At 37.7% G+C, this 12645-nt stretch overlaps 1 protein-coding gene across 1 annotated transcript in view; it reads left to right on the top strand.

The window, feature by feature from the left end:
• The first annotated feature begins 2184 nt into the window (after positions 1–2184).
• Positions 2185–12645, top strand: part of LOC103143704 (interferon-induced very large GTPase 1-like) — a 14963-nt gene continuing 4502 nt past the window's right edge. Inside the window, exons 1-11 of the mRNA XM_016675439.1 lie at positions 2185–2375; positions 4290–4377; positions 4461–4994; positions 6186–6217; positions 6393–6480; positions 9878–9909; positions 10267–10327; positions 10404–10432; positions 10524–10638; positions 10724–10755; positions 10838–12641. Of these exons, the coding sequence (XP_016530925.1) occupies positions 4302–4377; positions 4461–4994; positions 6186–6217; positions 6393–6480; positions 9878–9909; positions 10267–10327; positions 10404–10432; positions 10524–10638; positions 10724–10755; positions 10838–12641 (2803 nt within the window). The 5' untranslated portion in view covers positions 2185–2375; positions 4290–4301. The remainder of the gene's footprint in view (positions 2376–4289; positions 4378–4460; positions 4995–6185; positions 6218–6392; positions 6481–9877; positions 9910–10266; positions 10328–10403; positions 10433–10523; positions 10639–10723; positions 10756–10837; positions 12642–12645) is intronic.

The following is a 12645-nucleotide window of genomic DNA, read 5'->3' as shown; positions in this document are numbered from 1 at the left end:
GGCGAGTCCCAAGGGTGTTGTTTTAGTTTTGGCTCAAAGCAACCTATGGAACATTTTCCACTTTCTCCTCCCAGAATCAAACTTCATAGCTATTTTACAACCATCAAAGAACTTTAAGGTGACTCATTAACTGAATGTCCACAACATCTTTTAGATTTTCTAAATGCTTAGTATTTTATTAGTAAGGCAGTTTTGCAAGGGTCAGTACAGCTTAATTCAGTAACAGAAATAATCAAATAAGTAAAATCAATAATCTAGCCTATCTTTCCCTAATGCTGACACTGTGAACTAAAAAAGGAAAACTTTGAGAGAGAGGGATGGAGTTTGGCATTTTGAACCCCAGAACTGGCCTGATGATGAAAAAGGTGATGCAGCAGCAGGAGGCTCCCAGTACAGGAAGAGTATTGAGTCAGAGTGGCAGGTCTCGGGCCTCAGGGTGACTTCCTCATGCTCGTAGCGGCCCTCTCCTTCTTGTCTTGCAGCTCTGTAGCTCCTTTCTCTTCGTCTCACGATCTTTCTGGTCCTTCGAGATGTAGATGAGCTGGTCTCATGGAAGGAACACACCAGTTCTTCCTCTTTGCCTTTGTTCTTTGCCTTTGTATTTATCTTCATCTTTGCCTTGGTCTTTTTCTTTGGGGTCTCGAACCCAGCTGATGAGAGAAATGCAATTTGAAGCCACATGTTGCGGGGCTAACGGGTTGGTCCCCATATGCAGAACAGTCTTCGGCTCTGTGGCTCCGGCTCTTCTTCATCTGCAGAGTTCTTTGTCCATCTCGATCTTGGCTCGGAGCTGCCTGAAGGATCCAACCAACGATTCCTCTTTTGCACTCACCTTATAAAGGGTTTATCCACCCTTAGCCAGTGCATTTGTAGTGCATTTGCATTGGCTAGCTTTGTTACTGTGCCCGTCTCATTGGCTGACTGCTTGGACCGATGATCTCATATCCATCACCGTCTTGGAGACATGACATTATGTCTGTTCTAACGACCCAAGTTGCTCAACAGTCCTCTTGCGTCTAACCTTTTCTTAGGAAAGTTAAAGTTTAGCAATAAGGTCTTGGTCACCTCCGCTCTCCTAGCCGTTCCTCTTTCCCCCTGACTTTTCACCTACCATCTACCTCCAACACAACATCAGTGACCTTTAATTACAGTTACACATTTTACACCATTTCAAGTTCAATGTCAAAATCACATTTATAACCCCTTAGTTTCTCTGATTTAGCATTCACTTATAATATTATAATAACCAGTACTTATTAGTTACTCTTATAATCATAATGTGTTATTACAGACATTTCTTAAAAGAAACCAAGAATAATTCATTATTCTAATTATTTGACACCAAGTTACAGTTACTTCTTCCACCTTTAAGTACTTTCATAAGTATAAGAGTAAATATTCTTATAATCAAACCAACATCAACCACTGGTTAAACCAATATTAATTATTGGCTTAATCATAAGTTATCATTATTAATTTAAGTATTTTACTCTGGGTTTTATCCAATTACTCAAAATGTTTAGAATTTATTCCTTAAACCTTTAGTGCTCAAAATGAGCAATCTGAACAGGCTGGAAGCTTCCTCTTTCTCCAGGAAACCTGCTCTTCCTGTTTCATAACTCTCTTTCTGTCTGACTATGATTTTTTATGATTAAATAGAAAAAAGTAGAATTAAAGCAAGACACAATAACAACACACACAACCAGATTAATTTTATTACCGTCTGACTCTACTGTTGGGTCTTGATGTCACCTGTGCATTCAGTTTTAAAGATAACTTTATTTATTGTTATTATTAAACTAAAATCTCCAGCATGGGGAAGTGGGATGAGCTCGACTTTTTCTCCACAAGCTGTATAATTATTAACATTATTTTTTAATGTTAATATAACATTCATCATGCAATGTTCTGCATGATGAAACCCAGCAGACGGCAGCTGGACATAACAATATAGGCAGGCATACTTGAGTAGGCAGACGTTGGTCGAACTGGGAATTTAACGTGGAAACTACTATTGTGCTCTAGCTGTCAATAAAACATGTTTAGCTTTTTGAAGGTTAAATGTTATCTTCAAAGATTTAAAAATTCTCCTTTTGCATTTTAACTTTTCTATGTTTTCATTTAGCTGACCTGTCACTTTCTCCAACAAGTAAGATTTTATGTGGTTTATGTGGTAAAAAAAAAACAATCTTCACTTTCAGTTTCCTTTTCCTCACACTGGATGATGCAATAGACAGGAGGAGGAGTTTGTTAGGGGAAGACCCATTAAAAACAAGAATCCAGAAGATTTCTGGCTAAACAGAAACAGAGCCACATTCTGCAGTGGTCTGTGCAGAGATCCCGCAGGCAAGCCAAATCAGTAAAAACGAAACAAGGTAAGTGGAGCTTTTCAAAGTTTTCACAATGACGTAAATTATACTTTGATTTAAAATATTTTTTCACAAGAAGGGTTTTGCTAATTTGCCTAATAGTTGAAAAAGGATGTAGGAGTGAATGCTTAGAAATGTCCTTTCTCCTATAACACATGCATTTTATACTCTCTTGAATTATAACATGCAAAGACAAAATCTAATTTAATTCTTCACCACACCCTATCAGTGTGCGTACTGACCTGTTAGACTTCCTTGTTGTACTGAGTAAACCACAAAGCACAAAAGCCTGAATTTGTTTTAACCTGCCATGTACAGACAAAAACTGATGGATCTTTTTAAATGATTAACTAATACTTTTAATAATAATAAATTTTACTCAAACAGATTAAAAAAACAACCTTGAGATCTATAATCTTGTTTTTTAAGAGGAACCTGGCAAGACAGCAGCACCATTTACACATAACATTTACATTCAACCAGAGAAATGCATTTGTTTAGTTTTAAAAGCATTAAAGGATACAATAAGAAAAACAGCTGTTACAGGATCATGTTTACCTGTTAAGGTTTCTATTTTCTTAAGTTTTCATTATGTTAATCAGACTGTAATGTGTAAGATGTGTTGATTAGGTCAGAGGATGTCTGCCTCTGCCAGTTCTATCCATACATCACATGTTACACTATGCAAGTAGAAAAATTATTAGAACTGGTTGCTGACACCCAGCATTGAACAAATATGTTAAGGAACTGACTTCACAGGGGAAAACCCTTTTAGGGAGGAGCTTAAATACTTTGGAGGCATAAAAGGAGTTGGATCTTATTGTTCGGGGTCACACTATGTTTGTTCCCATAAGAACTCATAACTGTGGTCCAGAACTGAAATGGTAAACTATTTCTCTGTTCTTACTATACATTATATTGTATATTTCTTTTGTAATGAACTGGTTTGATTATTCTAATTCTGTTTTCTTGCTTACCCAAGACAATACCTCCTAACAAAAGAGTCCAGGTAGGACAGAGCTAATAAAAAACAAAACTATTAAGAGCAATGGCAGTTAAAACTTTCTTCTTCACGGCCTTTCATCAATGTTCTTAGTTCACTGAGAGTCACTTTCTCTGTCAATTTAGACTCTTGCTGAAAGTCATTCCAAGCACAGGGGGCAGAATATTTAAATGCTGTCCTACCCAGATCTGTCCCAACTCTGGGAACCAGAAAAGGCCTGAGAAGAAAGTCCATACCGGGTGTAAAAAAAATCAGTCAGATATGATGGAACTAGTCCCAGTGTATATTTACAGTTAAGGTGCATGTCTGTGTCTGATGTACATGTAGGCCATATCCCTAATGTCACTTTGAAATATTTTCCAGAAAGGATAGAGTTAGAAATAGTTCCTAGATAATAAAAAAGAAGATCATTTAGTTGAAGGAGAATCAGTTAACTCAAATGAAGTTGCTTATTTCAATAAACCAAATTCCAAAGTCATTGTACAAGTTTATATCCAAATGAACTCAGAGATGTAATCTCAGCAGCTTCAGAAATTCCATTGTAATATCACAGAGTCATTAAAGGTGCCAGTTATACATTATAACTGATATAAACCAAACTCAGAAACGGATAAACATCCTTACAAAACCTCACCTCGCAATGCCACGTCTGGGTTCATGTGAGGCAATATATTATATTGCTTATGTGTGATTCAGCAAGTATTTTACATACATACATACATGCATACATACATACATACATACATACATACATACATATATACATATATACATGCATGCATGCATGCATACATACATACATACATACATAGGCTAAGACCAGTATGTGGAAGCTATACACTTTCATTTTGGGAAGTACTATTGTATATAATTATGTTTACAGCTAAATGATGGATTATTAAATGTATTTTCTTTAGTCATCAATAGTCATGATGCTCAACACCTCGAGATCTGTGAGGAAAAATGTTCAAGATGGAAATGAAAATATGTCAGCAATGAATGCAGGTAAGATTTCAAAGATTATGTTTATTCAAAGACTTCTATAAAAATTCTGTCATTTATAACATTACTCATGTTCTGTTTTTCAGTGACTCCTCCACTCACACTTATATTAATTGGGAACAAAAATTCCATTGAGATTGGATCGAAAAATATCTTACTGGACCATGACCAGGAGATACATGAGAAAGAGTTTTCATCCAGACTCTATGACCTATTGGGTCGTCAGATCTCTGTAATTAATCTGCTTGGGTTTCCAAGATTTGACATGATTCCAGTAATTCCAGAACATCATGCCTTTATCTTGCTGGTATCAAATGACCAGCATGAAAACCAGTATACATCTGGACTGCAGTGGTTAGAAAAAACACTGGGAAAGGAGCACAGCTCTCATGTGATGACAGTTGTGACTCAAGATGACTCAGATGAAAATAGTGAAAATGAACTTCAGAACCTGAAAGCAAAGAGCAGTTTTTCTGAAAAAAGATACCATACATGTACAAGAAGTATGATGGACATAAATGAGATAATAACCCTTCTGGAAAAAATAGATGCTATGGTTTTTGAAAGTAGACGAATGACTGAAGGAAAAGAAACCAATCTAGATGAAACATTGAGAACAGGTAAGACTCTTAATATGAGGATAACGAATCTTTTTCTTTTTTTTTTACTTACAGTGCAAATTATTGTGATAGCCTTTGATCCTTCTAATAAAATCTATTTCATCCACCAAGACTCTGCTCTTGTTTACAATTTACATAGAAGAGATGTATACCTTATAATAATATTTTGGTATTTTTGGTTTTACAATAGCTACAGACAAGATTTATAAAGTTTGTTTCATCTGCAATAGTAATCTTCTTAATAAATCCATTGCTTGGTCACTTAAAATAAAACTATTTCTTAGTTCAAAGGCTAAAATTACCTGTCCTGTGAAATTAGGTAGTCATACAAATTTATTATCTGTAGCTTACATGTGCAGTATGTAACATTTACAAAAAATATGTTCTTTGTCCATATTTATTAAACTGTCACAATGTCATGGCAGTATAATATAAGACAGATATTCTGTGAAAATATCGAGCTCTTCCACCTCCTCCCTGAGCTGCCACTGTAGCCTGAAGAAATGCACCACCTCCGATCGAAAACAACCAATCAGAACCAGTGGGAAGGTCTTAGCACTGCCAAACAACCTCCTGTACACTACACAGTGTGCCAATGGTGGAAAAATAACTTACCGTTACTGTAATACTCTGTGGCTATTCGAACTGTCCTTTCGTAGCAGGATATGTTGTGGTGAACAGCTATGGCCTAGCAAAGAGCAAGTGAACACAAGAATGACTGACACCGCTAAGACCCTCCTCCTGGCTTTGATTGGTTGTTTCTGACTGAGCGGTGTATTTCTGCAGTACTGGGAGCACTGGGAGAAGGCTGTCATTTCCAGAATCTACACTGAATCACAGCGTTGTAATATATTGCTGTGCAGGCATGTGGTTGATCTGCCTGCACTGTCAACCACAGTTATCTTCAAAAATATTGATATCTGTTCATAAACTCATAACCTTTCAATTTCACCAGGTGTAGTTGGTAAAACATAGGAGTGGGGCCCTGCCTTCACACCCTCAACTGCTTGTGCAGATAGATCAGAATAATAAAACCTTGATGAGTTTATCTTACTCTGTTCCTGAGAGATCTCTTCCCACTCAATGTGTCTTTTGTAACCACCATACACTGTCATTTCCACCTCTGCTTCATATATAAACATGAATGTGTAAAAGCAGGTCAATTAACATGTTTTCTTTGTCATTTTGCAGCTGACGAGACAGAGAGTCCCGATGAAGCTGAGGTAAATACTACTTTCCATAGTGGTAAACATCAACAACTTTTTTTACCCTGTTTGTTTGTTATCACTTATTGGTGTCTTTTTGCAGTTTAAATGTTGCTACACCTCTGCAATTTGTTAAGTTACGCCAAAATAAATAGTACGAGTAAATTTCATTATATTTTCTATGCATGAACAGGATGCTTTTGAGTATTTCATGGAGGAGGAAAACCGCATATCCAGATTAGCAGAAGTCAATCCTGGACAATATCAATCATCAGAAAAAGGTAACATGACAAAAACAATAACTTTACAATCAAACCAGAAAGTACATTTCATCACCTGTAGTAGATCATGAAACATAAGAGCATAAACTAAGCGAGTTACATGTGTGCAAATAAGTATATTTTATGACATCTCATCTCACCAAACACTCACTCAGAGTAACTGCTTTCGGTATATTAAAAAACAAGAAAAGCCTTCCAAGTTCTACACATACAGAAGGAACTCTGAATGTAATTAAAGCCTGTGAGTGGAGACTGTAGTCTCTTTAGGTGGCATATAAAAAGTAAGATACATTGGTAGTAAACTAATTACTTATTTATAAATGAATATATTTACCAAGGTATAAGCCAAACAAAAATAAACCATAAAGCCAACCAGAGACACAAGGTGAATGTGGGAAACCAGGGAATAATGGAAGGAACCAGCAAGGAGTAACTGAGAAAGAGTTTGGATGCTGAAACAATGGGCATGGGGTTATTAGCCAACTGATTGCAGGTGTGAGGGGAGAGAGCAGACTAAGGAGAGAGAAAGGATGAAAGTGGCAGAGAGGACCAGGGAGAGTACACAGGGGACTAAGAAATTAATCTAACACTAAAGCAGTGGTTCTTAACCTTTTTGGAGGTACCAAACCCATCAGTTTCATATGCGCATTCACTGAACCCTATGAGTATTCACATTGTTCAGCATTAAATGCTAGCTTAAGGTGGAACAAATCGTACAGAATAATGTCAAATGCAGCCTATGGACACTTAGAAGCCAGGAAAATTGAGTTTGCATGACAACTTATCATAAGCATACATATTGAGAGATGCATCAGATAATTTTTGCCCCAAAATATTAATGGAAATTGCAAAAGAGTTGACAGAGTTTTGACAGTCACCTCTTGTGAAATTAGGAAAACAGAAGGATTCGCCAGGAGTTCCTTAAGGCTCTGGATGTTGTAGGGTTGTGTTGGTTGACGCAACTCTGCAATACTGAATAAACAGGGCAGTTCCCCTAGATTGGCAGACCATGATGTTGGTCCCATGGTCCTATTCAAAATGGGGTACCGCAGAGTGTGCTGCAACTACGTAGGGGTCACACTCTTAAGCCTCCATGGCAAGGTCTACTAGGGTCCTGGAGAAGAGGGTCTGTCGGATAGTTGAACCTCAGATTCAGGAGGAGCAGTGTGGTTCTCGTCCTGGTCGTGGAACACTGGACTAACTCTACACCCTCAGCAGGATCCTGAAGGGTGCGTGGGAATTCGTCCAACCAGTCTACATGTAGTTGGGTGGTCGAACGCTTTGGAGAAGACCGTGTCCCTTAGGGAATCCTGTGGGTGGGGATGCTTCGGGAGTATGAAGTACCATGCCCTTTGATATGGGCCGTTAGGTCCCTGTCAGACTCATTTCCAGTGAGAGTTGGACTCTGCCCAGGCTGCTCTTATTACCGATTCTGTTCATTACTTTTATGAATAGAATTTCTAGGCACAGCCAAGGTGTGGACAGGATCCGTTTTGGTGGCCATAAGGTTGCATCTCTCTTTTTGTGGATGATGTGGTCCTACTGGTTACTCTGGGTCACGATCTACAGCTTTTGCTGGAGCAATTCGCAGACAAGTGTGAAGTGGCTGGAATGAGAATCAGTGCCTTCAAATCTGAGGCCATGGTCTTGGGGTAGAGTGCCTTCTCTGGATCGGCGAGGACGTCCTGACCTAAATGGAGGAGTATAAGTATCTTGTGATCTTGATCATGAATGAGGGAAAAATGGAGCGGGACATTGACAAGTGGATTGATGCACCGTTCTGTGTTGGTGAAAAGAGAGCTGAGTGAAAAAGCAAAGTCCTCGATTTACTGGTCGATCTATGTTTCTACTGTTTTCAATGGTAATCAGCTTTGGGTCATGACTGGAAGAAAAAGGTCACGGATACAAGTGGCCAACATGAGTTTTCTCCATAGGGAGTCTGGGCTTTCACTTAGAGATGGAGGAGAAGGTCAGTCATCTGGGAGGGACTAGGAGTAGAGCCATTGCTCCTCTATGTTGTGATGAGCCAGTTGAGGTGATTCTGGTATCTGGTTAGGACACACCATTGATATTTACCAGTGAGACTTTAAGACAGATGAAAAAATTTAAGAGTCAGCCTGACCCAAAACAATTGCTTTTATCTGAAAAGGCGGTAACACTTTATTTGAAGGGGGGTGAATAAGACTGACATGACACTTTCATAAACATGACATAACACCTGTCATGAACATGAATAAGTCTTCATGAATATTTATGACTGTTGTCATAAAGCGTCATTCGGTAAATTATGACACTTTTAATACAAAGTTGACATTATTCAAAATGTCTTTGTTATGACAACTTGACATTAACCAAGAAATCATTACTGTTTAAACTTTACCTTTAATAACATAAAGTCACCTAATTTTTAAAGTGCAATCAGTAATACTTTTATAACAAATTTATATCAATAATGATTTATTGGTTAATGTCAAGTTGTCATGACAAAGACATTTTGAATAATGTCAACTTTGTATTAAAAGTGTCATAATTTACCGAATGACGCTTTATGACTACAGTGATAAATATTCATGAAGGCTTATTCTTGTTCATGACAGGTGTTTGTGACAGTGTCATGACACTCTTATTCACCCCCCTTCAAATAAAGTGTTACCGAATAGGCTCCCCTGTCTCAGGGGACAAGAGAGAGGGATTCTCCCGAGACAAATTCTCCTGGATATTGTGTAAAAAAGATGCTCTCCCACTACCCATTCCCTTTCCTCATGACATCTGTGGAGCTGAATCAGAGCTTTACCTAGGCTGGCTGATAAACGCTCCATCACTTATCAAGGACAGTGTTCACAAGCTTATAAATGTACACATCCACACTGACATTGAGCATAGCTATGAACACCTCCCCTTTGTTATACATATCCACATACTGTATTTTGTCTCACTTAGCACAGACACTTCATACTTTTGTCTTTGTCTCCTAACACCATTGTAATTTTGTTTAACTTGCTGCCAGTTCCTGAATGTAATGTTGACATTTTCACTATATCATAAAAAGGGAACATATGCCTAACAATTTTTACCCAATTGGTATTATCTCTATTATCTCCACCTTTAACATGCTTTGGTAGTGACAAAATTCAATTATTTCAAAGTGTTCATACTGTTATTCTGTCAACGTAAAAAGCATTAGGTTAGTAGATGTGCAACATAGTAATAAACATTTTTTTATCTTAAAACCCAGCCAAACCAATCATGTCATAACTGTAACCAAATAATTCCACCCACAAGACATTAGCTCATGGTAGCATACTGCTAGGATTACTAATGTGGATATTGGTTATATAATCAATTTTTATTTTGTAATTATGTCCATTGCCTCTTGTTTTCCCAAATAATTCTACAGGACAAGAAAAAGAGAGCGAAAATAAATTAAAGGTATGTTGAAATTACTTTGAAATTATTGTTTGAAGTTGTTTGCTGATTTACTCTATTTTATTTAGGTTCAAGTTTGTGAAATAAAACTTGAAGATCTTAAAAGATATTTAAGATCTTTTTCTTAAATATGCAAATTATTCTAATTTATATTATATCTAATGCAAATTAGAATTGTAAGTGGTTTTTAGAAATAATAATAATAAAATGTTAAAATAACCAACAGTCCCTGATTGAACACCTTTAAGTTGATCTTAAGAATATTTGTTTTGCTGGTTTGATCTTTACCATTTACAGCATAATTTCCCAACATTGTCTGGTTAATATTTATTTGCTAAGTACTCCGCTTTCTTTGTTAAGGCAAGTTTTGACAATGAAGGTTCACACATGAATGATGACAGCAGAGAACAAAGCAAGGAAGGTAAAACTAAGTGAAAGACACCCTAAGTCTGTTTGCTATAAATGTCATGTAGTGAGTCTCTTTTATCTCTCAGCAGGACAAAAGAAGAGTGAAACTGAGACTAGAGTAATGTTTGGTCTTATTACATTGAAATTCCAATCAATAATAGTAATATACACTGATACTGAATAGTAATGAATATATTTTTTTGTTATAGGAACATGTTGATGGTAAAGACTTGGAGATGAATGGTGAAGATGGAGGAAAAAAGTCTGGAATCAACACTTGGGAACCAAGCCAGGAACCATCCACACAACCTCCAACCATTTCTGGTATATCATCACTTGTTATACACTTTTACAATGTTTGTTATAAATAACATTTGATTAATTTGGGAAATAAATTGTTATTATGCAGGAGCCCTTCAGATGAAAGGGAACAAAGAAAAGGTCAGAATTTTTTATTTTTAATGGTTTATGCTTGATATTTTGTGCTTCCTGAAATTAATTTTAATCCTTGTATTCTTTCCAGCCGTTATACAATTCTTCAGGAGAACATGAACAAATAATCTCAAGAGAGACTAAAGCGCTGTTTGAAAGGCTTGAACTTAGGAACAAATGGTCCCCAGCAGAATTTCTTAAAACAGGTCCACCTATCAAGCAGACCAATGATGTTTTGGAGAAAGATCTAGTTTGTACTTTTCTTCAGAGGCTATGGACATTAGATTATAGAGCCAGATACATCGCTGTGCGAATTGCTTCAGATGTGAGCGATTCAAAGGCTGTTCAAGTGACCAAAAACAAGGATACAGATAAAGGTGACTTTGGTGCTCTTTACAGCACTAACACGGAGTCAGATCAGTCAAAAGAGAATCATGTTCACCCAATGGATGTTCAAATGGCAGTATTTCACTGCTCAGACAGCTTCCTTAAACAGAAAATGATCACAAAGTTGTCACAGTGTCAGTATGCCTTACCACTGCTTGTTCCTGATCCTCTCACATCAAATATTGAGTGTCCTTTGTGGACATTCAGACAATTAACAAAAACATGGAAAATAAGCACAATCAAAGAAAACACAACCACCGTCACCATGAAGAGCATGCCAATCTACAAAGCTGAGACTCCCATGGTTTCATTTTTCCGACTGGGCTCCATGTCTTTGTCCAAATCTCAGCTGATGAATGCCTTGATCAACGACCGCCACGACACATTCTTCCACAGAAACTGTAAAGGCAGCACCAAATCTCGTCATTTGATGGATGGGGTGGCAGAGATTGCCTGGTACTGTCCTGCTGGAAAACCCAATGATTTCTTTACTGACTGCATTGCCTTCTGTAATCTTCATGGGGATTCTCTAGTAAATGTAAAACAGTGTGAAATCCTGACTGAAATGTCTTCAGTCATTGTTGTTCTTGTGCCAACTCTGGACAAAAGCCAGGAGAGCAGTGTAGTTATAGAGACACTGTACAAGTCTTCAAAGCCTCTAATCATTCTCATTGCTGACAATGAGTGTAGTGCAGTTCACATGGAACCTCAAAAATACAAACTGGGTCTGAAAGAAAGGAGCCAGACGAATGTTTCTGAAGAACTAAAAAAGATTATAAAAAGCCTTTTGTCTGGACCCCACACATCCTTCAGACTGGAAACTATGGCCAAAGACTCTGGGGTCAAAGTGGATGAAGATCAGAAAATCTGCCAGGAAGGGAAATCTGCTGCAATGAAACTAGTTCAATTGGTTAAAGGGATGGACGTTGCCAAAATCAAAGATACATTTCTCCCCTGCCAAGGTCAACTTTGGTATGACTGGTGCAAAATCAATAAAGAGTTGCATCATCTAAAGGGAGACATTGAGAGAGAAAAGGCCCAGAAGACTCATCAGCTGATGGAACTACGAGAGAAACAGTGTAAAGCGTCCAATAGTAAACTGATGAGGTTGTTCACTCAGAGCCTCCAGCGTTTGCCTCCAATAGAAAGAGAATATTTCCTGACATGGACTCAGATCCTCATAGATGCCCTCTCCACAGATGATCTTCCTTTAATTCTCCAAAAATATGATGAAACCTGGTCAGAGGTCTTGGTCTTGAAGAAGAAACATGACAAATCTGATCTATTAAAACACAAACAAACTGAGCTTGAACTGTTGTCCAAAAAGCTTCAATCAGCAACCTTTGGTCTGGAACACATCTTCAGAGAGATGGGGCAGATCTATGAAGCTCATCAAACTCTGAGGAAACTATCACTGAGCCGACAGCCTGATTGGACTAAATACCCTGAGCTGGCTGCAGATCTGATGATATCAGGACACCCGATGGAGCTGATGGATGGGGATGCAGGCCA

Source organism: Poecilia formosa, unplaced genomic scaffold (assembly GCF_000485575.1).
Source record: "Poecilia formosa unplaced genomic scaffold, Poecilia_formosa-5.1.2 Scaffold114, whole genome shotgun sequence".
Classification (NCBI taxonomy): domain Eukaryota; kingdom Metazoa; phylum Chordata; class Actinopteri; order Cyprinodontiformes; family Poeciliidae; genus Poecilia; species Poecilia formosa.
This window is presented reverse-complemented; position numbering and strand designations above follow the sequence as displayed.